The 26,423-nt window shown below is 44.2% G+C and overlaps 1 protein-coding gene across 5 annotated transcripts; it reads right to left on the bottom strand.

Annotated features, from left to right (window-relative positions):
- On the bottom strand, positions 1–25,240 carry LOC106586686 (butyrophilin subfamily 2 member A2). Of its 5 annotated transcripts, none has more exons than XM_045707503.1 (6): positions 24,787–25,238; positions 15,427–15,485; positions 2,935–3,021; positions 2,482–2,793; positions 1,684–1,829; positions 1–1,421 (listed from the first exon to the last, which is right to left on the bottom strand). In XM_045707503.1, exons 1-6 carry the CDS (start codon positions 24,798–24,800, stop codon positions 1,362–1,364), a joined length of 678 nt encoding a protein of 225 aa, XP_045563459.1. In that variant the 5' UTR covers positions 24,801–25,238; the 3' UTR covers positions 1–1,361. The 5 variants fall into 5 exon arrangements, with proteins under 5 accessions (XP_045563459.1, XP_014029697.1, XP_014029699.1 ...); XM_014174222.2 differs by having other exon boundaries at positions 2,935–3,246; positions 24,787–25,218; XM_014174224.2 differs by having other exon boundaries at positions 1–1,415; positions 2,935–3,246; positions 24,787–25,215.
- Between the last annotated feature and the right edge of the window lie 1,183 nt (positions 25,241–26,423).

Consider the following 26,423-nt stretch of genomic DNA (forward strand, 5'->3'; position numbering starts at 1 on the left):
TAGGGTTTATTATGGCATTTAATATAGTGTTTATTATCTAATTTCATATTCACAGTACATACAGTTTATTTGAAAAAGAAACACCAAGAGGGAAGAGGGCAGACAATTTCAGCTACTTTCCAACACTACAAACACATAAAAACGACTGAACAATACTTTCACACACAGAAAAACAGCCAGTATTGTCACTTACAGCATAAAATACAACTGGTATAAAAGTGGTATAAAAATATTAAAACAGATGTTCTCCTTTTGGCAGTCTGTGGCTTCATCATTATCAAGCATTTTATCTAAACCAATCCCTTGTCTTGCCAATCTCTTACTGCTTAATGATGACTAACTACACTGTACCTACCACCCAGGCAACCAAGTATCAACATAGGGACTCCAACAATTAACAGTTTAAAATCACAACTTTGATATTTGTACTCAAATAAGCAGGTCATGTGGGTGGAAAGGGGAGGGGTGGGTGGATATATGTGTATTTGTATAATGTCTGTAGTTTTTTTTCTCACAAAATAAATATGAACACAGATGTGAAACTTGTATTGGTCCCTCGGGACAAGACCTATAAAAAGTAATTTTATTTCCCTGATTTCCGATCAGCTCTTCCTGTGTTGTAAGCTTAACCAATATGGTTAATAATACAACAAAACGGACCCTGGACCAAAGAGTTACTAATCTTTTGATTTAGTCATTCCATGACATGCTTGTTTCACAGCAAGCTACATAATAATAAAAATAATAAGCAGCAATGAAAACATTGATCATGTCCAATTCTTCACATATTCAGATAATTAAATTCACATTTAAATGGCGAAATGACTGCTGTACATGAAAACTAATTATCAACATGAATTATCAACATAAATTATCAACATGATTCAAATGGGTAACACTAGGAACATGCGGTAGATGTATGTAACAGCCATCATGGAAACTCTTGTTAACTATAGTAGTCCTGTATCATCTGCTTCTCTTCTTAGAAATGTGAATGTACCTGTAGTTAGTAAACTCTATAATTGCAATATACAGGCTGCCTTAGGTCTACTTTATTTCTTGGGATTTCTCTGGACTTCATTTACTGAGTTCAGCTCATGTTCAGTCCCTTGACCAGTCATTTCTCCCATCATGCTGTTCTCCACTTCTCTTTCACTTCCTGCCTCATCGCATAATGACCACAGAATATAGTTCAGACATGACAGTACAACACATTGCTCAATGCTGCTCCACATTGCTACTTTGAACACAGGCATTATTTTAAGTTTCAGATTGTCTTGTTGCAAGTCACCATCCTCCATTTTGTCGTCCGTCAGTTGAGGAGAGATTGTTGTATCAGAGGGAGAAGATGCTCCACACACTCAGTGTTCATACATGTTCAACTGCTGGGTCACGCTTCTTTCCTCCATGTCTCTCTGCTTCTTCCAGGCAAAACAAAACATGAATCACACACAAGGACTGAAACTGCTCTATTCAACCACTATTTAGGTGCATCAATATCAAATTGAATGTGTAAGTACGGTATGAGGTTTGTTAGTGTTATTAGTCTTTTTTTATTTGTAATTCGAACACCTTTGCAGTTCGCTCTCTGTTTTGTGCCCAGATGCTGGCATTTTTTCTAGATCCAAGCAGCATTAACACTTGGACTGATATCACAGTGGTATAATAAGGACAAGGGCTCACCGTTGACGTTTCACGCCGGTGACATCTCGTCAGTAAGAAGATCACCAGCAGGACTCCCGCAACAAGCATCACAACCACGCTGACAGACACACCTGCTGCTACTGCTACTTTATCAGGACTCTCCAATAGACTCTCTCTAATGTATACTGGAAAGCAGGGAGGAAACAGAAAACATATAAATAGTTAATGCAAACTATGAAATGCTCCAAAAACACGTTTTAGATGAGAGACGGAGAAGCCAAAAAGCTGAGGAATTTGAAAAGGCAGACCTCTTAGTGTAACTTGACCAAGTGGTGAGAAGGCTTTCCAAATGAAACTTTAACTTCCTCCCTATTTGTCACAGCAGTGTAACTTTCTTTGTCTACTACTCTTCAACACATCACTGTGTATTCCAGCTTCTACATTTTTATCCAAACATTTGTGTTCAGCCAGAGGAAACACTATTATCTACACATTGGTAATGCTAATAGTTTAGTCCCAAAGATAACGCTGTTGTTTCTCTGTAGTTTCACTCTAGCTTAGAGTTTGTTTTTCCTTTTCTGTATTTATGCCTGTGCTTGCCCCTAGATTCCCCCACCCTCATGCACTTTCACACACATGCGCATGCAGCCACTCCTAGCTTTTCATTCTCATGCATTCCTATGCAGATGTTTTTGGATTTTTGGGTACAAGCTGAGACTCTAACCAACATTCTTCAATGAAATCACTATGGGGCTGAAACTCCTCACTCTGACTACAGTACCATGATTTACTGCTGCTGTGTTATGGCTACTGGTGTCACTAGTCTCCTGTACTCACCAGGCTTTTCCTTGCAGGTGGAGTTGAGTTTAGAAGCCTGGTCTGTGTTCTCCACCATACACTGCAGTTTTTCACCGTGACTCCGATCCATGGTCAGGTTGCTGGTCAGACTGTAGAGTCCTGTAGAGTTATCCAGGTGGGTCTCATCCCTCCTGGAGGTGTTCACCAGAGGATGTCCACCCATCTTCCAGTGAATCTGGCCCTTTGGGTATCCCCCGTTGGCTTTACACTGGTACACCCCGAACCCCTCTCCCCATCCGAAACCCACCGAAGCCTGGTCTAGTACCTGGTACATACAGACACTGTAGCTGGCTGGAGAGGAGAGATAAATCAACTACAGCATGCCTGAAATGGAGTAATTTATGAAGTAGAAAAGGGGGCTGGAGAAAACAAATAAATCAACCAATAGCAGAATGACAATGAACAAAAAAACAAGCAAAACCAATGTCTTACCAACCACATTCAGAGTGATGTGAATGTAGACCAAAGTCTCGGTTTGAAAGAAGCATTTGTACATTCCATTGTCTGCGACAGTGATGCCTGAGAGGAGCAGGGAACAGTTGTCTTTGTCTTCATTCTGAAAGAGACTGACCCTGTTTTGATATCCTTCCCCGATGTTTGTGGTGTTATGACTCCCACTGTGGTGAAGCACGGTGGTATGGTCTTCTAACTGCCATTTAATGTCCATTCTCTCGTTTCTCTTCTTGCAGGGGCATTGCAGAAGGACGTTTTGTCCCACAATAGCTTGGAGCGGCTCCAAATGGGCTAGAATATTTTTTTAAAGCCCAGTTGAGCAGGTTCAAGGTTAATTTCAATCATGTTTTAGGGAAGTTGCATTGGTCTTTAACAAGATAAGAACAAACATTGGGAAATGGCAACAACAACAAAATCTCCCCTTGGCACAGAGGAGTACAGTAAACAAGAAGAACCAGGCTTTAAAAAGGAGGCATGTGGTTTCTCTCATAACGGTTATTGTGCAATATCACATCACATTATTGGAACCACACACACACACACACAAGCGCACACACTTTTCATATCTCAATGAAGACTGTTTATCAAGCAGAATCTTAAATCTGACTTAGTCAATTGTATCTATACATTTTTATCACACCCACACAAACTTCCACACTTCCTCAGTTCTCCTTTTTACTCCTCCTGTGTGTGTGTTTACAGTGAAATCCCAGTCATCCATCTATGGATGTGTTTAACTATACCTGTGGGTATATTCCACACACGAATAGTAAACTAACACAAACACATTTTGTTAGTCCCCACAAGCTCAAATGCTATTTCTAGGGGGTTTGGGGTTAAGGCAGAATTAGTGTTAGGGATAGAATTAGGTTAAGGTTAGGGTCAGGGTTAAGGTTAGGGTTAATGTTACGGTCAGGTTTAGGAGTTAGGGTTAAGGTTAGATTTATGGGGTTAATGTTACGGTCAGGTTTAGGGTTAAGGTTAGATTTTGGGGTTAATGTTACGGTCAGGTTTAGGCTTAAGGTTAGATTTTGGGGTTAATGTTACGGTCAGGTTTAGGGTTAAGGTTAGATTTTGGGGTTAATGTTACGGTCAGGTTTAGGGAAAATAGGATTTTGAATGTTTACCGTGACTTCGGAAAGTATTCAGACCCCATTACTCTTTCCCCATTTTGTTAGGTATTTTTATTCTAAAATTGATTTAAATTGTTTTTTTCCCCTCATCAATTTCCACACAATACCCCATAATGACAAAGCAAAAACAGGTTTAAAAAAAATACATAATATCACATTTACATAAGTATTCAGACCCTTTACTCAGTACTTTGTTGAAGCACCTTTGGCAGCGATTACAGCCTTGAGTCTTCTTGGGTTTGACGTTACAAGCTTGGCACACCTGTATTTGTGGAGTTTCTCCCATTCTTCTCTGCAGAGCCTCTCCACCTCTGTCAGGTTGGATGGGGAGCGTTGCTGCACAGCTATTTTCAGGTCTCACCAGAGATGTTTGATCGGGTTCAAGTCCGGGCTCTGGCTGGGCCACTCAAGGACATTCAGAGACTTGTCCCGAAACCACTACTGCGTTGTCTTGGCTGTGGGCTTAGGGTCATTGTCCTGTTGGAAGGTGACCCTTCGCCCCAGTCTGAGGTCCTGAAGTGCTCTGGAGCAGGTTTTCATCAAGGATCTCTTTGTACTTTGCTCCATTCAGCTTTGCCTCGATCCTGACAGTGTCCCTGTCCCTGCAAAACATCCCCACAGCATGATGCTGCCACCACCATGCTTCACCATAGGGATGGTACCAGGTTTCCTCAAGACGTGACACTTGGCATTCAGGCCAAAGATTTCAAACTTGGTTTCATCAGACCAGAGACTCTTGTTTCTCATGGTCTGGGAGTCCTTTAGGTACCTTTTGGAAAAATCCAAGCGGGCTGTCATGTGCCTTTTTACTGAGGAGTGGCTTCCATCTGTCCACTCTACCATAAAGACCTGACTGGAGAAGTGTTGCAGAGATGGGTTCTTGGTAACCTCCCTGACCAAGGCCCTTCTCCCCCGATTACTCAGTTTGGTCAAGGGGTCTGAATACTTTCCGAATGCAGTGTACATTGTGTGTCCCCACAAGGTAAGTTAAACAAGACTGCGAGTGTGTGTGTGTTTCCAGTAAAACTAGTCACTAGTCACTTTAAATAACACCACTTTAATCATGTCTACATATCCTACATTACTCATATGCATATACTGTATTCTATACCATCTACTGCATCTTGCCTATGCTGAACGGCCATCGCTCATTCATATATTTATACCCCTTTACATTTGTGTGTATAAGGTAGTCGTTGTGAAGGCCTTCAGGGGCAGAACGACAGATGTACCTTGTCAGCTCGGGGATTCGAACTTGCAACTTTTCGGTTACTAGTCCAACGCTCTAACCACTAGGCTACCCTGCCGCCCTGGTGTCAGCCTATTAATTATGAAAATATAAAATTCTGCCCTATAACTATAATCATCACCTTAGAAAGTGATGTCCATTTCATTGTTTGGCTTTGAAACAACATCCACAACGACCATGTTTTCCATTAAGCAGCGTCTAGCTGCATTGGGCTCCTCCTTGGATCAATAATGATTAGAAGTCATCATGGGGGCATGTGGTGCCGATCTTTTCAATTCATTTGGGACATATACCGAACAAAAATATAAATGCAACATCTTTGAAAGTGTTGGTCCCATGTTTCATGAGCTGAAATTAAAGATCCCAGAAATGTTCCATAGGCACAAAAATCTTATTTCTCTCAAATTTTGGGCAAAAATGTGTTTACATCCCTGTGAGTGAGCATTTCTCCTTCGCCAAGATAATCCATCCACCTGACAGGTGTGGCATATCAAGAAACTGATTAAACAGAATTTTAATTACACAAGTGCACCTTGTGCTGGGGACAATAGAGGGCCAATCTAAAATGTGCAGTTTTGTCACAATGCCAAAGTTAACTCAAGTTGAGGGAGTGTGCAATTGGCATGCTGACTGCAGGAATGTCCACCAGAGCTGTAGCCAGATAATTTCACGTTAATTTCTCTACCATAAGCCACCTCCAAAGTCGTTTTAGAGAATTTGACAGTATGTCCAATCGGCCTCAACCACAGACCATGTGTAACCACTCCAGCCCAGGACCTCCACAGCCGGCTTCTTCACCTGCTATATCGCCTAAGACCATCCACCCAGACACCTGATGAAACTGTGGGTTTGCACAACCAAATCATTTTTGCACAAACTGTCAGAAATCGTCTCAGGGAAGCTCATCTGTGTGCTCATTGTCGTCACCAGGGTCTTGCCTGACTGCAGTTCAGCGTCGTAACCAACTTCAGTGGGCAAATGCTCACCTTCCATTGTCACTGGCACACTGGAGTGTGCTTTTCATGGATTAATCCTGGTTTGAACTGTACCGGGCAGATGGCAGAATGTGTGTGTGGTGTCATGTGGGCAAGCGGTTCTATGATGTCAACGTTGTGAACAGAGTGCCCTATGGTGGCGGTGGGGTTATGGTATGGGCAGGCATAAGCTACAGACAATGAACACAATTGCATTTTATCGATCTAATTTGAATGCACAAAGATACCGTGACACAATTCTGAGGCCCACTGTTGTGCCATTCATCCACCGCCATCGCCTCATGTTTCAGCATGATAATACACGGCGCCATGTCGCAAGGATCTGTGTACAATTCCTGGAAGCTGAACATGTCCTTGTTCTTCCATGGCCTGCATACTCACCAGACATCCCACCCATTGAGCTCCCTCAAGACTGGGCATTCAACTGAGACTGCTCTTCTCTGTGTCACGGAGGCTCTCCGCACTACTAAAGCTAACTCTCTCTCCTCTGCTCTCATCCTTCTAGACCTATCTGCTGCCTTTGATACCGTGAACCATCAGATCCTCCTCTCCACCCTCTCCGAGCTGGGCATCTCCGGCGCCGCCCACGCGTGGATTGCGTCCTACCTGACAGGTCGCTCCTACCAGGTGGCGTGGCGAGAATCTGTCTCCGCACCACGTGCTCTCACCACTGGTGTCCCCCAGGGCTCTGTTCTTGGCCCACTCCTATTCTCGCTATACACCAAGTCACTTGGCTCTGTCATATCCTCACATGGTCTCTCATATCATTGCTATGCAGATGACACACAATTAATCTTCTCCTTTCCCCCTTCTGACAACCAGGTGGCGAATCGCATCTCTGCATGTCTGGCAGACATATCAGTGTGGATGACGGATCACCACCTCAAGCTGAACCTCGGCAAGACGGAGCTGCTCTTCCTCCCGGGGAAGGACTGCCCGTTCCATGATCTCGCCATCACGGTTGACAACTCCCTTGTGTCCTCCTCCCAGAGTGCTAAGAGCCTTGGCGTGACCCTGGACAACACCCTGTCGTTCTCCACCAACATCAAGGCGGTGACCCGATCCTGTAGGTTCATGCTCTACAACATTCGCAGAGTACGACCCTGCCTCACACAGGAAGCGGCGCAGGTCCTAATCCAGGCACTTGTCATCTCCCGTCTGGATTATTGCAACTCGCTGTTGGCTGGGCTCCCTGCCTGTGCCATTAAACCCCTACAACTCATCCAGAACGCCGCAGCCCGTCTGGTGTTCAACCTTCCCAAGTTCTCTCACGTCACCCCGCTCCTCCGCTCTCTCCACTGGCTTCCAGTCGAAGCTCGCATCCGCTACAAGACCATGGTGCTTGCCTACGGAGCTGTGAGGGGAACGGCACCTCCGTACCTTCAGGCTCTGATCAGGCCCTACACCCAAACAAGGGCACTCCGTTCATCCACCTCTGGCCTGCTCGCCTCCCTACCTCTGAGGAAGCACAGTTCCCGCGCAGCCCAGTCAAAACTGTTCGCTGCTCTGGCACCCCAATGGTGGAACAAGCTCCCTCACGACGCCAGGACAGCGGAGTCAACCACCACCTTCCGGAGACACTTGAAACCCCACCTCTTCAAGGAATACCTGGGATAGGATAAAGTAATCCTTCTAACCCCCCCCTTAAAAGATTTAGATGCACTATTGTAAAGTGGTTGTTCCACTGGATATTATAAGGTGAATGCACCAATTTGTAAGTCGCTCTGGATAAGAGCGTCTGCTAAAGGACTTAAATGTAAATGTAAAAATGTTTGGGATGCTCTGGATTGACGTGTACAGTGGCTTGAGAAAGTATTCACCCCCCAAAGTCAATACTTTGTAGAGCCACCTTTTGCAGCAATTACAGCTGCAAGTCTCTTGGGGTATGTCTCTACAAGCTTGGCACATCTAGCCACTGGGATTTTTGCCCATTTTTCAAGGCAAAACTGCTCCAGCTCCTTCAAGTTGGAGGGGATCTGCTGGTGTACAGCAATCTTTAAGTCATACCACAGATTCTCAATTGGATTGAGGTCTGGGCTTTGACTAGGCCATTCCAAGACATTTAAATGTTTCCCCTTAAACCACTCGAGTGTTGCTTTAGCAGTGTGCTTAGGGTCATTGTCCTGCTGGAAGGTGAACCTCCGTCCCAGTCTCAAATCTCTGGAAGACTGAAACAGGTTTCCCTCAAAAATGTCCCTGTATTTAGCACAATCCATCATTCTGACCAGTTTCCTAGTCCCTGCTGATGGAAAAACATCCCCACAGCATGATGGTATTCTCGGGGTGATGAGAGGTGTTGAGTTTGTGCCAGACATAGCATTTTCCTTGATAGCCAAAAAGCTCAATTTTTGTCTCATCTGACCAGAGTACATTCTTCCATATGTTTGGGGGGTCTCCCACATGCCTTTTGGCGAACACCAAACGTGTTTGCTTATTTTAAAGCAATGGCTTTTTTCTGGCTACTCTTCCGTAAAGCCCAGCTCTGTGGAGTGTACGGCTTAAAGTGGTCCTATGGACAGATACTCCAACCTCGGCTGTGGAGCTTTGCAGCTCCTTCAGGGATATCTTTGGTCTCTTTGTTGCCTGTCTGATTAATGCCCTCCTTGCCTGGTCCATGTGTTTTGGTTGGCGGCCCTCTCTTGGCAGGTTTGTTGTGGTGCCATATTCTTTCCATTTTTTTAATAATGGATTTAGTGGTGCTCCGTGGGATGTTCAAAGTTTCTGATATTTTTTTATAACCCAACCCTGATCTGTACTTCTCCACAACTTTGTCCCTTCAGAACAGGTGTATATATACTGAGATCATGTGACAGATCATGTGACAGATCATGTGACATTTAGATTGCACACAGGTGGAATTTATTTAACTAATTATGTGACTTCTGAAGGCTATTGGTTGCACCAGATCTTATTTAGGGGCTTCATAGCATATGACCGCACCACTTTTCCGTTTTTAATTTCATATAATGTTTTTTTTTTGTTGTTTTTTTTTTCACTTCACCAATTTGGACCATTTTGTGTATGTACATTACATGAAATCCAAATAAAATTCCATTTAAATTACAGGTTGTAATGCAACAAAATAGGAAAAAAGCCAAGGGGGATGAATACTTTTGCAAGGCACTATACGGCAGCTTATTCCAGTTCCCACCAATATCCAGCAACTTCGCACAGCCATTAAAGAGGAGTTGGCCATCAGGCCACACTCAACAGCCTGATCAACTCTATGCAAAGAAGATGTGTCACGCTGCATGAGGCAAATGGTGGTCAGACCAGATACTGACTGGTTTTCTGATCCACGCCCCTACCTTAAGGTATTTGTGACCAACAGATGCATAGCTGTATTCCCAGTCATGTAAAATCTATAGATCACGGCGTAATTCATTTATTTCATTTGAATGATTTCTTATATGAACTGTAACTAAGTAAAATCTTTATTGTTACATGTTGCATTTCTATTTTTGTTCAGTCAATTAGCTGGCAGTGCAGGTGGTGTTTGAGATCATATTTGACATCATGTTTTGAGAGATTAGAAATGATGACAGGTTATTACTTTAAACACATAACCTCATGACGTCGGCCTTCGATTCATTTCTTTCCAACTCTTTCCTCTCCTTGCCTCTTTTGACCTCACATTTTCCCAATCCCCTCCAACTCACAAGGCAGGCAATATGCTTGACCTCATCTTTACTAGAGGCTGTTCTCCTACTAATCTCACTGCAACCCCCCTCCAGGTCTCTGTTCACCTACTAATCTCACTGCAACCCCCCTCCAGGTCTCGGATCACTACTTTGTTTCCTTTTCTCTCTCTCACTACTGGTGTCCCCCAGGGCTCGGTTCTAGGCCCTCTCCTCTTTTTTCTATAAGTCACTCGGCTCCGTCATATCCTCACATGGTCTCTCCTATCATTGCTATGCGGATAACACACAACTATTTTCCCCCTTCCCCCCTTCTGACACCCAGGTGGCGACACACATCTCTGAAGGCCTGGCAGATATCTTAACTTGGATGTAGGCCCACCACCTTAAGCGCAACCTTGAAGTGCTCTTCCTCCCGGGGAGGGCCTGCCCACTCAAAGACCTCTCCATCACGGTTGACAACTCCACAGTGTCGACCCTCCCAGAGTGCAAAGAACCTTGGCGTGACCCTGGACAACACCCTGTCGTTCTCTGTAAACATCAAAGCAGTGACCCGCTCCTCCAGGTTCATGCTCTACAACATCCGTAGAGTACGACCCTACCTCACACAGGAAGTGGTGACGGTTCTAATCCAGGCAGTTGTCCTCTCCCGTCTGGACTACTGCAACTCACTGTTGGCTGGGCTCTCCTCTTATGCCATCAAACCCCCAGCAACTTATCCAAAATGCTGCAGCCCACCTGGTTTTCAACCTTCCCAAGTTCTCTCATGTCACCCCGCTCCCGCTCAGCTTAGTCCAAGCTCTGTCCTGGCACCCCAAGGGTGGAGCCAGCTTCCCCCTGAAGCTAGGACAGCAGAGTCCCTGCCCATCTTCCAAAAACATCTGGATCTCTATACCAGGTGGTGTCAGAGGAAGGCTCTAAATATTGTCAAAGACTCCAGCCACTCTAGTCATAGACTGTTCTCTCTGCTACCACACGGCAAGCGGTACAGGAGCGCCAAGTCTAGGTCCAAAAGGCTTCTTAACAGCTTCTACCCACAAGCCAAAAGACTGCAGAACAGCTAATCAATTTTTTTTATTTTACCTTTATTTAACTAGGCAAGTCAGTTAAGAACAAATTCTTATTTTTAATGACAGCGGGTTAATTGCCTTGTGAAGGGGCAGAACAACAGATTTGTACCTTGTCAGCTCGGGGATTTAAACTTGCAACCTTTCGGTTACTAGCCCAACGCTCTAACCACTAGGCTACCCTAACCCCCCCTTAACATTTACGCTGCTGCTACTCGCTGTTTATTCTCTATGCATAGTCATTTTACACCTACCTTATTGTACATATTGCCTAAATTAACTCAACTAACCTGTACCCCCATACATTGAAATCGGTACTGGTACCCCCTGTATATAGCCTCGTTATTGTTATTTCGTTACTTTTTTATTTCGTAAATATTTTCTTAGCCAAAAATAAGAGTTAAGTGCTTGTAACTAAGCATTTCACAGTAAGGTTGTTGTAGTCATATTGTATGTATTGTACATCTTGTATTCGGCGCATGTGACAAATAAAATTAGATTTTATTTGAAACCTTACCTCTTCAAACAGTATCCTAAATAATACTCCTCCTCACCTCGACCCTCCTTTCCTCCAGAAAAACTTAACCCACAATTTAAGGTTGAATATTAGTGTTGAGATTTCAATACATAACAATTACACCAAAGCACAAATTACAATAGCTCAATATCAAACTACAAAACAACAGACAAGACTGCATAGGATTTCAATTAAAGGGGGGGGGGGGTCTTTATTGGGTGTTTACAAAACACCAAAATGTGTGCCTAATGACATTCAGCGATTGCCATTGATTAGGCCTACATTAATTGATGCGTCAAACTGACAAATTTACCTTTTTTGTAGCCTGAAAAGTCGGGACACCTGAAATAGGGCTGAAATTGTCCCGGGGAAAACGGGATGGTCACCCTAACACACAAGGTCAATTTACTAGACTAGGCTACAATGTGTATTACCATGAACTTCTAATAGGTCTACCACTAGCCAGTGATGTAGTGGTATAAAAAAAATGATTGGTGTGTAAACTCTGGTCCGACATCACCTTCCAACACAAAAACAAACAAAAAAACACTAGGTGCACCTCTACAGACGTTATGTAGGTGTCATTTGCATTCTCTCAAGATGCTGAAGGAAAGAAATCATATTTCCTCTCCTGTTGCCAAGTCAAAATTTTGCCTACATTTGGTGTAACATTTTACTGCAATAAATGCTTAATTCTGCAGGAGTTAATATTAAGGCTATATGAGAGGTTATAGACCTACAGTCAGTGTCCAGATTTCAGTTTCCATTTAACCCATCTGTAGGCTACAGTTCTCTTGACGTACAATAGGCCTGTTTGAAGTCCCCATCTTGTCTGTCGAATTTGTATAGCACCTCACAATCATCACACATAACATGGTCATGACTTCAAAACCAACCTATAAGCTGATGATATCTTACTAACACTTTCAAATCCCAGCTGTTCCATACCGAGGGTGCTACAGCTTATAAGAGGGTTTGCCCAATTTTCTGGATATAAAGTGAATTGGAGTAAGAGGTGAGGATATTCCTGAACCACCACACCTCCCTTCATATGGAAACCACAAGGTATGAAATACCTAGGGATAAATATCAGTAAGATATTTGATCTATATGGACCAGGTTTCCTAAAAACCATTAGGGTTGAGATTAAGGGATGGACAGTTTTACCTTCATCACTATGGGGTAGAGCAGTGATAAAGATGAACATCCTCCCTAGACTATCATTCCTTGGGTCAGCGATACCACTTCAGTTTCCTCAGTACTGGTTTAAAGAGATACGTCGTTTATTTTCTGGCTTGTTGTGGAAAGATAAGAAACCAAGAATTAACCATAAAAACTGTCCATGTCAAGAAGCAAGGGTGGATTAGGTGTTCCTGATGTTTATTAGTATTACTTGTTTTATAATGCAAGATGCCTATTGTCATGGGAGAATAGAAATGGGACAATAGCAGGCAGCTGGGAGTGGCTAGAGGAGAAAACTGTGACAGAACATAAGACAATCTCCTTATCACTATGGTATTACCCCAAGTTCCACTGTAAGATAAATAACCTACTACTGGAGTTTCCATGTGAAGTGGCAAAGATACTTCATAAAAGGTTATTTATCAATGGAGCATTCCTCCCTTCATGTCCAATAGGGAACAACCCCTTGTTTACTTCTGGGAAACAGACATTGGCTAATATTACCTGGCAATGCCAAAACATCATTCAGGTGAGGCAGGTCATAAGGGATGGTGATATCATACCATTTAAAAATTTGATTGCAGAGTTTGGCCTGAATGATATAGCATTTCCACCCTATTTACAGCTCAAGTCAATAATAAAATGTATTTCCTCAAAGGGTATTGATGTGGGATCTAAACGTGTGATGGACTTAGTTGAGGGATGCTGCTAATTGGAAAGGAATGGTTTCCGCCTTATACAAGCCCATTCGCCTCTCCTCCCTTAACAGCAACAGCCCTACTCCGATACACTGGGAACAGGACTTGGGTATATCTCTCACCGCAGCACAGTGGGATGCAATATGGAAAAACACAACATCAATATCTAACTGTCTAAGGTATACAATTATTAAAATGAAGGACTTGCACAGGGATTATATCACACTTCACAGGTTGAAAAACATGGATCAAAGCCTTTCAGATTTGTGTTGGCATGGCTGCGGTGAGGTTGGTACACCAATGAATCTGTTTTGGAAATGTCCAGTCGTTAAAAGTGATGTAGATTATATGTTGACTGGAATTTTGAGTGTATGTATCCCACTTTGTCTTGTGGTGTGCCTGTTAGGAAGTAGGGTGGACAATATCCAACCTAGAACCACGCAATGTATCATTGCATTGGCCTTCCTAACAGTCAAATGCACAATACTTATGAAATGGAAAGAGTGCAAACCGCAGTGCTTAGCATGGACATTTGGTTAAGAGAATTCATGGATTTATTGACTATGGAACGAGTGGCATCGGCCCTCCAGGACTATGACAATGGCCTAGAGCAGGGATGGGCAACTGGCATGCGGCCCCCCTTCTGTAGGCCCGCGGACCAGTTTCACACACAGGAACTCAGTTGGGGTCTCAACTTACTGTTGAGAGTTAGAATAATAGAACATACAAGGTGCAATTTCGAAATTTGGTTGTGCATGAACAGTCACTCAATTAGCCCATGTCAGCTAAATGTTTTTAGATTGGTAAATTTGTAATCTAAACTTGTAGTAAGTCAAGCCCCCCCACCCAGGCTTGACTTCAGCTGTGTTACACAGGATGCCTGTGGCAGGGCTCCCTGTGTGTCCTGGTAAGACCCAGGCTGAATTTGTCCAATATAAACCTTTTTTTTTGGCGAAATGTTTCCCATTCGGAGTAAACAACTTTTTGCTGATGAAGTCTCTTCTTGTCCTGAAGCTGCCAAGCAGCAATAACAAAAGTTATATCTTTCTCTCTCAAAGGTCAACAGTGTGGGCCTGCTTGATATACAGTCTTCATTGAGATATACAAAGAAAAGTGTATACGTGCATGTGAAAATAATAATGGTATTGTAGATAGATGACTGGGATTTTACTGTAAACACAAACTCGTAGATGGATGACTGAGATGTTACTGTAAACACACACAAACTCCTCGACTAACCTATACCCCCGCACATTGACTCGATACTGGTACCCCTGTGTATATAGCCTCATTATTGTTATTTTATTGTGTTACTTTTATGAATTTTATTTTTACTTTAGTTTATTTACTAAATATTTTGTTAACTCTATTTTTTTAAAACAGCATTGTTGGTTAAGGGCTGGTAAGTAAGCATTTCACGGTAAGGTCTACACCTGTTGTATTCGGCGCATGTGACAAACAACATTTGATTGGATTTGATTTGACACACTCAGATGAATGGGATGTTACTGTAAACACACACAGGAGGGGGAGTAGAAAGGAGAACTGAGGATGTGTGACATGTGGGAGGATATTCGGAGCATGTGACAAATAAAATTAGATTGGATTTGATTTGACACACACATAGATAGATGGATGAATGGGATATTACTTTAAACACACACACACACACACACACGAGGGGGAGTAGAAAGGAGAACTGAGAATGTGTGGGTGTGACAAAAAGGTTTGAGGAGAGACAACTGCAATTATTAAGATTCTGCTTGATTAACAGTCTTCATTGAGGAAAAAAGAAACAACATGCACCTCAGAACCATGTCTCAGTTGAAGATATACTGAATATCCACAGAGGTTAAGGATGTGTTACAACAAGAGACATGAGTTTAAGACAACATAACACTATAAGCAATTGAGATGTATTGCTGACCATTACCACCCCTCCTAAACTTGCATCTACACCATGTCTCTATTGAGGCAATGAGAATAACTTACCTGAGGCACACAGGAAGACTGCTACTAACCACAGGACAGTCCACATGACAATGTGTGTTCTGAAGGTGAAAATGGATACATATGTCAGAGGCTTGCTGATCAACATGAAGAACCATAACAGAATCACAAATTGCATTGCAGGATAGGTGGTGGTTTGATATTGTCTGATTGGTGGATAGCTTTAGATTTAGGATATTGTTTATAACATAAATGTAAAAAGGAAACACTAGCTAGGTTTCCATCCAATTGGCGACAGATTTTCACACAAATATTCTAAAATCTGCATAAAAACAATATGCAAATGTTCCTGCGCATTTTCCATCAAATTGCCTTGTTGCTGGTAAAATACTGTGCGTGATTACCTACAGTAGTGCATATAAAAATTACTTTTTCTCCCCAATTGGTAGTACCATTCTTGTCCCATCGCTGCAACTCCCGTACAGACTCAGGAGAGGCGAAGGTCGAGAGCCGTGCGTCCTCCAAAACATGCCGCCGCCAAACCGCACTGCTTCTTGACACAATGCTCGCTTAACCCGGAAGCTAGCCGCACCAATGTGTCGGAGGAAACACCGTACACCTGGTGACCGTGTCAGCGTGCATTGCGCCCAGGCCACCACAGGAGTCGCTAGATCGTGATGGGACAAGTACAATCCGGCCGGCGAAACCCTCCCCTAACCCGGACAACGCTGGGCCAATTGTGCGCCGCCTCATGGGTCTCCCGGTCGCGGCCGGCTGCAACACAGCCTGGGATTGAACCAGGACCTGTATTGACACAATGCCTTAGACCGCGGCGCCACTCGGGAGGCTTGAAGGCCATACATCTTAAGTGCCTAGGCCTTCTTTTTCTCTCTCTGGCTACATACTATATATACATTTACATTTTAGTCATTTAGCAGATGCTCTTATCCAGAGCGACTTACAGTAGTGAATGCATACATTTAATTTCATGCATTTTTTTGTTGTTGTTGTATATATTCCTGCTGTGTGAATACCCAAGTGTTTGCATGTTATACTATAGCATCCATTGTTAGAACAGCATGCCATATACCGAAGAAAAATATAAACACCACATATAAAGTGTTGGTCCTATGTTTCATGAGCTGCACAAAAAGGTTATTTCGACCGACGTCCTGTTAGGTCCTTCCAACCCAACAGATCGCTAGGTCCGCTTCTGCTGTCCAGCTCCCCATCAGATAAAGGCAACTCCAGAGTGCACAGTCCACGACACCTATGTCTGCACCCCTCCTCAGCCAGCTTCTCGACTAGCCACAGTTGAGTAGACTCCTGCTCCAGTCGTGGAGCCACAGCCAGCCGCTGCCATGTGGCCTGTTCTGGCTGCCGTTGCAGAGCCATCCTCTCCTCCTAGTGGGAGCCCCCTGCTGGCCGAGGCAGACACTCTGGTGCTCGAGGTTCGACTGTATGCTACCGTGGAACCTTCAGCCACAAAGATTCTACCTGCTCTCCCTCAGGGGCCCCTCCCTGCTCCAGGCCCAAGCCCGCAATGGATTCTTCGCCCGCTCCTAGAATAGTGCCACAGCCTGCAGCTACTGCAGATGTCAAGTGCAGCCAGGAAGCTGGGGCCTCTCCAGCCCCGCCTGCCAACACCGAGCTAGTTCCAGCACCGAGGGTCCTACCTCCAGACCTTGCCTCAGGGGACCCGCCAGACATCACTGCAGGTGACCCATCAGAAATCACCCCTGATGTCCCCCTGAGCTAGTTGTCCAGTTCCCTGCCTCCCCCAGGGGGTCAGAGTTCCCTTCCTTCCTGGTAGGGTCAGAGTTCCATTCCTTCCTGGACAGGGTCAGAGCTCCCTTCCCTCCCGGTAGGGTCAGGGAAGGGAACTCTCCTTCCTGGGAGAGTCAGGTTTAGAATTCCCTACTTCTCTTGTAGGGTTCAAGTTTCCTGCCTCTCAAGTAAGTCTAGAGCTCCCTACCTTCCCGGTAGGTCCAGTCAATCCTGCCCCCTTGGTAAGTTCTCAGTTTCTGCCAGTACCCGGCCTTCAGTTTCTGGCACCTAGTTGCAGGTTCACATTGTTCTGACTTAGGTTCCCGGACTAATGCCATAGTGCTAGACCCCAGTCCTCTGCCGTTTCTAGGTTTACAGTTCCCTGCACTAGTAGCCCCTACGTTTGTTGCTCTGCCAGGCCCTAAGTATCCTGCCCTGCATGGACCGCAGACCACTCCTTATTGGGTATGCAGCATCCTAGTCCACCAGGCTTAAAGCCCCCTGCCATGCTAGGCCCTAAGTTATCTGCCCCATCTTCAGGTCTGCAGTCTCCTGTCCTGCTCAGATCTCAGCCCCCTGCATTAGTTGGCAGGCAGTTGCCTATCTCAAAAGGTTTAAAGCCTCCTGCCTTACTAGGCCCTAAGTTCGTTGCACTAGCCTCGCTGTCTCCAGAAACAGTCAGTCCACAGACACCTAGACCGTGAGGCTTACAGCCTTCTGCCCTGCTAAACCACAAGTTACCTGTGTTGGGTTCTCAGTCCTCAGTCCCTAGCACTAGGTCCTCAGTCTCCAGCTGCATTAGGTCAGCTATCTCCAGCATTAGTCGGCCCTCAGTCCCTAGCCCAGGTTGGTTATCAGGCTCCTGACCCGCTAGGTTCAAAGGTACCAGTTTCTCCAGCTCTACTAGCCCTCAGTCGTTGACCTTCTCAGGTCCAGAGTCAGTTTCCCTGTTAGGCCCAACACTATCAGCACTAGGCTCCCAGCCTTCAGCCGTTCTAGTTTTGCTGTCTCCAGCTCTAGTCGGCCTTCAGTCCACTGCTCCGCTAGGCAATAGGTTCTCTGACCTCAGTTGGTCTGCAGCCTCAGTCAAAAAGCAGTCAGCTCCCTCAGTGCTACACGCCAAACCACCTGCCCTTGTTCTAGGCCATTGGTTTCCTGTCCCGCTGGCTCAGAGTTATCTGCTTCTCTAGATATGCAGTCTGTCCCTAGCCAGTTCGTAGCCCTCAACCTCAGCCGGCGCCCATTCACTTACACTAGCACTAGGCTAAAAGTTCCCTGCTCAGCTAGGCTCGCAGCTTCCCTCCATACCTGGGTTGCAGTCCTCAGTGTCAGTAGTAGGTTCCAAGTCCCCTGCCGTGTCAGGCCCTGAGTTTCTTGCCCTGCTAGGCCCTCAGCTCCCTGACTTGGACGACCCTCAGCCCTTGCCACACGAGAGACCACCTGACCTCGTTTCTGGGGCCCAGCCGTTACCTGCCTCCAGATCCCTGAAAAGCCTCGTCCAGGGGTCCCCACCTGCTCCACCATGGGAGCCATCGTCTTCAGCAGTGGGGAGAGAGTCACCAACCAGTGACCTGCAAACGACAGCGGTGGCCGAAATGCCAAATTTCGTTGCGGCAGTAGGCAAGCTACCTCCTCCAGCTGTAGCCAGCCTCCGGCATTGTACTCGGCGCACACGGATGGGCCCCAGCTGCAAAGCACCAGCTGAGTCAGAAGATCCTCCGCCATACCAGTGGTATTCCATGGGGCGGCACAGGACTGTCGCTGCGTCTCCGTGCACCTTCTTCTTGGGGCGGCCCCTAAGCCCCTTATGCACACCGGAGCCAGTACCCTACTGGCCCGCATGGTCCTCTAAAGTGATCAGCTGCCCTTCTAGTTCGGCCAGATGCACACTAGGACTGGACCCGGCCTTGTCTGGTCCCTTCGCTGTTCTGCCCCTCTGCCCTACCTGTCCTGCTGGATAGAACTAGGCCCTTTCAGAACTAAGTCCCACATTGAGGCCTTTTAAGATGTGTGGATTTCCACCAGAAATCCAGGGGCGGCTGTAAAAAGAAAAAAGCCGGCCCTCTCAATCTGAATGGCCTTCAGACCCTTCACGCATCTGTTCATCCAACCAATCAGGGCGCTTGGGCGCACTCCAGGGCTCCGCCCAAGTTAGAGCGTGTTCACCTGCCACCTTGAGAAAGAATCAAGTGTTTGCTGCTGACGGACCTTTATTATGCTGTTTCCTTAACCTGTTGGGGGTAGGGGGCAGTATTTACACGGCCGGATAAAAAACGTACCCGATTTAATCTGGTTATTACTACTGCCCACAAACTAGAATATGCATATAATTATTGGCTTTAGATAGAAAACACCCTAAAGTTTCTAAAACTGTTTGAATGGTGTCTGTGAGTATAACAGAACTCATATGGCAGGCAGGCAAAAACCTGAGAAGATTCTGTACAGGAAGTGCCCTCTCTGACCATTCCTTGAGCTTCTTGACTCTGTTTATTGAAGACTGAGGATCTTTGCTGTAACGTGACACTTCCTACGGCTCCCATAGGCTCTCAGAAGGCGGGAAAAAGCTGAATGATGTAATTCCAGCCCCAGGCTGAAACACATTAGCGCTTTTGGCAAGTGCTCTATCAGAGGACAATGGGCTGAGGCGCGTGCACGAGTCGACCCCATGTTTTTATTTTCTTTCGTCTTTGAACCTAAACACAGATTCCCGGTCGGAATATTATCACTTTTTTACGAGAAAAACGGCATAAAAATTGATTTTAAACAGCGGTTGACATGCTTCGAAGTACGGTAATGGAATATTTAGAATTTTTTTGTCACGAAATGCGTCGTGCGCGTCACCCTTCTTTACCATTCGGATAGTGTCTTGAACTCACGAACAAAACAGAGGATATTTGAACATAACTATGGATTATTTTGAACCAAACCAACATTTGTTATTGAAGTAGAAGTCCTGGGAGTGCATTCTGACGAAGACAGCAAAGGTAATAACATTTTTCTTATAGTAAATCTGATTTTGGTGAGGGCTAAACTTGGTGGGTGTCTAAATAGCTAGCCCTGTGATGCCGGGCTATCTACTGAGAATATTGCAAAATGTGCTTTCACCGAAAACCTATTTTAAAATCGGACATAGCGAGTGCATAGCATAGAGAATAATTGTTATGTTTTTTGTGAATGTTTATCGTGAGTAATTTAGTAAATTCACCGGATGTTTGCGGGGGTTATGCTAGTTCTGAACGTCACATGCTAATGTAAAAAGCTGTTTTTTGATATAAATATGAACTTGATTGAACAAAACATGCATGTTTGAGAAATTGAAGTAATAGCATTTCTAAGGTATTTGAATAACGCGCCACGGGATTCAACTGGCTGTTGAGTAGGTGGGACGATTTCGTCCCGCCGACCCTAGAGAGGTTAACTTCTCTAGGGCCAGTGGGACGATTTCGTCCCACCTACGTAACAGCCAGTGGAATCCCGTGGCGCGTTATTCAAATACCTTAGAAATGCTATAACTTCAATTTCTCAAACATATGACTATTTTACACCATTTTAAAGACAAGACTCTCGTTAATCTAACCACACTGTCCGATTTCAAAAAGGCTTTACAACGAAAGCAAAACATTAGATTATGTCAGCAGAGTACCCAGCCAGAAATAATCAGACACCCATTTTTCAAGCTAGCATATAATGTCACATAAACCCAAACCACAGCTAAATGCAGCACTAACCTTTGATGATCTTCATCAGATGACAATCTTAGGACATTATGTTATACAATACATGCATGTTTTGTTCAATCAAGTTCATATTTATATCAAAAAACAGCTTTTTCATTAGCATGTGACGTTCAGAACTAGCATACTAGCAAACTTCCGGTGAATTTACTAAATTACTCACGATAAACGTTCACAAAAACATAACAATTATTTTAAGAATTATAGATACAGAACTCCTCTATGCACTCGCTATGTCCGATTTTAAAATAGCTTTTCGGTGAAAGCACATTTTTCAATATTGTGAGTAGATAGCCCGGCATCACAGGGCTAGCTATTTAGACACCCACCAAGTTTAGCCCTCACCAAAGTCAGATTTACTATAAGAAAAATGTTATTACCTTTGCTGTTCTTCGTCAGAATGCACTCCCAGGACTTCTACTTCAATAACAAATGTTGGTTTGGTTCAAAATAATCCATAGTTATGTTCAAATGTCCTCTGTTTTGTTCGTGCGTTCAAGACACTATCCGAAGTGTAAAGAAGGGTGACGCGCACGACGCATTTCGTGACAAATAAATTCTAAATATTCCATTACCGTACTTCGAAGCATGTCAACCGCTGTTTAAAATCAATTTTTATGCAATTTTTCTCGTAAAAAAGCGATAATATTCCGACCGGGAAAGCGTGTTTACGTTCAAAGAGAGAGAAAATAAAAACATGGGATCCCCTCGTGCACGAGCCTCAGTCTGATGGTCCTCTGATCGGCCACTTACCCAAGGCGATAATGTTTTTCAGTCAGGGGCTGGAATTACATCATTCAGCTTTTTCCCGGGTTCTGAGAGCCTATGGGAGCCGTAGGAAGTGTCACGTTACAGCAAAGATCCTCAGTTTTCAATAAACAGAGCCAAGAAGCTCAAGGAATGGTCAGAGAGGGCACTTCCTGTACAGAATCTTCTCAGGTTTTTACCTGCCATATGAGTTCTGTTATACTCACAGACACCATTCAAACAGTTTTAGAAACTTTAGGGTGTTTTCTATCCAAAGCCAATAATTATATGCATATTCTAGTTTCTGGGCAGTAGTAATAACCAGATTAAATCGGGTACGTTTTTTTATCCGGCCGTGTAAATACTGCTCCCTAGTCCTAACAGGTTAATAGAGTGTTGTGTGTGTCCGTTGGCATGTAAATTTGGGGACATTTGGTGTGATGATTGTTGTTTATAGCTGCCCTGCGCTAGATATTTGTAGATAAGTAATGTTATTTTGATAGCTTCCAGCTAATGATAGCATTGTTTGTGTGCATCCCGTGCATGCTACCTCGGTTTAGTGTGGTTATCATTACTACATTTGTAATAAGTGTTAAGGTCATTATCATTGTTGAATACTCAGTATGTGTATCAGCAAGGTTTATATTGTTTGTATGTTACCGCTGCAATGTATAGCCTAGAGATGATACTACTGTATCAGAGGGCAACATTGCAGAGTTTCTAGAGGTTCCATAAGGGACAAATACTATTTGCATGTGCACTTTGATTAATGACCTAGGAGCCTAGTAACAGTGCCTTCTAAGATCAGATAAGATCTGTAGCCAGGCCTGAGAGAGGGACATAAATCTTAAGTGCCTAGGCCTTCTATTTCTCTCTCTGGGTACTTCTATATTCCTGCTGTGTGAATATCCAAGTGTTTGCATGTTATACTATAGCATCCACTGTTAGAACAGCATGCCATATATATCACGTCATCTCTTTACTATTGTATGTATATTTCATTAGCCTCTTGTATATGGATCCTAATGTTAGTTTATTCTGCCTTCCTTAGAACCACACAAAAATCACTTCTATGTGTGTGTGTGCTGATGTGTGATGGTGAACTAGAGAATAAAACTCTGAATATGGACACATCTGTCTGGTTCTTGCTGGAAAGCCTGTAGCGGGGTCAGACCAAAGTAGAGTCAGCATTATGTCACTAGCGGGTGAGGGCATCTACAGTGCAATCGGAAAGTCTACAGACCCCTTCCCTTTTTCCACATTTTGTTACGTTACAGCCTTATTTTAAATTCTTAAATTAATTGTTTTCCTCATCAAGCTACACAATATCCCATAATGACAAAGCAAAAACAGGTTTTTAGAGATTTTAGCCAGTTTATAAAAAATATACATTATTTACATAAATATTCCGAACCTTTGCTATGAGACTCAATATTGAGCTCAGGTGCATCCTGTTTCCATCGATCATCCTTGAGATGTTTCTACAGCTTGATTGGAGTCCACCTGGGGTAAATTAAATTGATCGGACATGATTTGGAAAGGCACACACACCAGTCTATATAAGGTCCCACAGTTGACAGTGCATGTCAGAGCAAAAACCAAGCAATAAGGTCGAAGGAATTGTCCATAGAGCTACGAGACAGGACTGTGTCGAGGCACAGATCTGGGGAAGGTTACCAAAAAATGTCTGAAGCATTGAAGGTCCTCAAGAACACAGTGGCCTCCATCATTCTTAAATGGAAGAAGTTTGGAACCACCAAGAGTCTTCCTAGAACTGGCTGGCCGCCCAGCCAAACTGAGCAATCTGGGGAGAAGGGCCTTGGTCAGGGAAGTGACCAAGAACCAGATGGCCACTCTGACAGAGCTCCCGAGTTCCTCTGTGAAGACAGGAGAACCTTCCAGAAGGACAACCATCTGTGCAGCACTCCACCAATCAAGCCATTATGGTAGAGTAGCCAGACAGAAGCCACTCCTCAGTAAAAGGCACATGACAGCCCGCTTGGTTTCCTAAAAGGCACCTAAAGGACTCAGACCATGAGAAACAAGATTCTATGGTCTGGTGAAATCAAGATTGAACTCTTTGGCCTGAATGCCAAGCGTCACATCTGGAGGAAACCTGGCACCATCCCTATGGTGAAGCATGGTGGTGGCAGCATCATGCTGTGAGGATGTTTTTCAGCGGCAGGGACTGGGAGACAAGTCAGGATCGAAGGAAAGATGAACGGAGCAAAGTACTGATAGATCCTTGATGAAAACCTGCTTTGAGGATCTCAGACTGGGGCGAAGGTTCACCTTCCAACAGGACAACAACCCTAAGCACACATCTAAGAGAACTCAGGAGTGGCTTCGGGACAAGTCTCTATCTCCTTGAGTGGCCCAGTCAGAGCCCGGACATGAACCCGATTGAACATCTCTGGAGATACTTGAAAAAAGCTGTGCAGCGACGCTGCATACCCAAGAAGACTCAAGGCTGTAATCACTGTCAAAGGTGCTTCAAAGTACTGAGTAAATGGTCTGAATACTTATGTAAATGTGTTATTTCATAGTTTAGTTTTTTTTCTTAAAATGTCTAAAAACCTGTTTTTACTCTGTCATTATGGGGTATTGTGTGTAGATTGATGAGGGAGGAAAACTATTTTATCCAATTTATAATAAGGCTGTAATGTAACAACCAAGTTAACCCACATGGTACACTTTTTGGGGGCATGTGCTAGCAACGACTTTGAAGAGATTTTGAAGAGTGCGCATTCACTGGTAGGTAATTAGAGCCTATTGAGCCTCCAACCCTTGTAATATTGGACACCCAGTGTATCTGTCCACATGATATTAAAAGCTTGTGACAGTTATTAATTAATCAGATGCAGTTATGAAACTAACACTAAATCGACAAGCATGGTAACATTTGTTGTTAAAACCCCTGTAATTACACACTGAAATTACCACCAGTTAGTTGCATGTTGTAATGACAATTAACTACAAGACGTGTATTCACACTGTAATAAAGACCCCTTAAAATGAAGTGAATGTTTTGTGATGTGAAATATGAATAATAGCTTAATTCCCTCTGCCCACACATAATACATTAAATTCACTTCCATGTTTTACTACCGATCTAGTCAAAGTATACTGCATGAACATATTATCATTAACTTACCTATAGGTTTCCATTTTCTGCAGAAATTATAATGAATGTAAGCAGGAGATCAAAGTTTGGAGTGAATCCGGGTTGAACGGCAAACGTGGAAAGAGTGAGTCAGCAGTCTCAACTCAAATTTTTTCTTTGACGTCACGGTTCCAGAAATTGGTCGATTAGCTTGTTTATTTGTCTGCGGTTGTGAGATCAGAACACTCGGATCAATCCTACTCCTCCGCTCGTGTCCAGTGTGCGCTCACTGAATGCTCCATGAGCGAAACGCTCAGAATTTATGACCGGACAATCTGACAACGCTCTGAATTAACGAACGCCCAGAGCGATTGCTTTTAAGAACACACCTTTACACAAGGTTTTAAAAATAGGTTATATTTTACACATAATTTCATGACATACAGTAAGGCATTGTTGGAAGAATAGATGGATGCTGTTCAATCCAATGTTCATATAATTCACTAATACATTTCTTGGTAGTTCAAAAAAATATTGCTATCAGGTTGTAAATCACAGCTGCCTGGTACATTGTTTGAGTAACCGATGTGAAATGGCTAACGTTTCAATCTGTGACGTCACTCGCTCTGAGACCTTGAAGTAGTTGTTCCCCTTGCTATGCAAAGGCGGCAGCTTTTGTGGAGCGATGGGTAGCAATGCTTCAAGGGTGGATGTTGTCGATGTGTGCAGAGGGTCCCTGGTTCGAGCCCAGGTAGGGGCAAGGAAAGGGACGGAAGCTATACTGTTACATTTGCTGTCCCCACCCATTCGGGATGCACCGTTTCAGTAATGACTCAATATTTTGAACAAAAACTGAGAAGGTAACTAAGGCTGGGGAATGTCAATACAACCAAACAAGCAAGGGCAAAGATCACAAGTCAGTCATAACGAGGCTAATAGGCTAGCGCACGTGTCAAACAAGGTCCGCATGCCGAATAGGACACACAGACTAGTATAAATTAGTCAACAGTTGAGTCATCTACTTTATGAAACTACAGCCTGATGCGCTGGCATTTACAGCAAGCAGCAGAGAGAACGTGTACAAATCCACAGTCATAGCTAGGCTACTAAATGTTGCAGTCTGGCTTGGGGTTTTAAAGCTTGACAATGAATAACCAAACAACAAAACCTGCAACAAAACACCATGCAAAAGAGAAACATGTTGGCCTATTACAGCAACATTTGAGCAGTAGTGTCATGTGTGGTTTCTCTCTGGCCTCTAGGTCACCAGGCTGCTCGTTATGCGCACACCTGTCACCATCATTACACACATCAGCGCATAATGACACTCACCTGATTACCTGCCCTATATGTCACTCCCTTTGGTTACTTCCCCAGGCGTCATTTTTTCAGTTTCCTATCTGTGAATTGTTCTGTATTATGTTAAATTAATTTATTAAAACACACTCCATGAAATTGCTTCCCAACTCTCAGCGCACATCCTTACAGAATAACTCCTCACCAAAGAGAAGCATCAGGGAGTTTTTTTTGTTTTTGTGTTGGAGGTGATGTTGGGTCCGGGTGTCAGAACCGGAGCTACCTGGGAGGCCTCGGCCAGTTTGTCGGATTCCCATGCCTCGGCTGGTTCGACGGGTTACCCTGCCTCAGCGGGCTCGACAGGCTCCCATGCCTTGACCGAGGCAACCGGG

The sequence above is a fragment of the Salmo salar genome, chromosome ssa25 (genome assembly GCF_905237065.1).
Source record: "Salmo salar chromosome ssa25, Ssal_v3.1, whole genome shotgun sequence".
In the NCBI taxonomy this organism is placed as follows: Eukaryota; Metazoa; Chordata; class Actinopteri; order Salmoniformes; family Salmonidae; genus Salmo; species Salmo salar.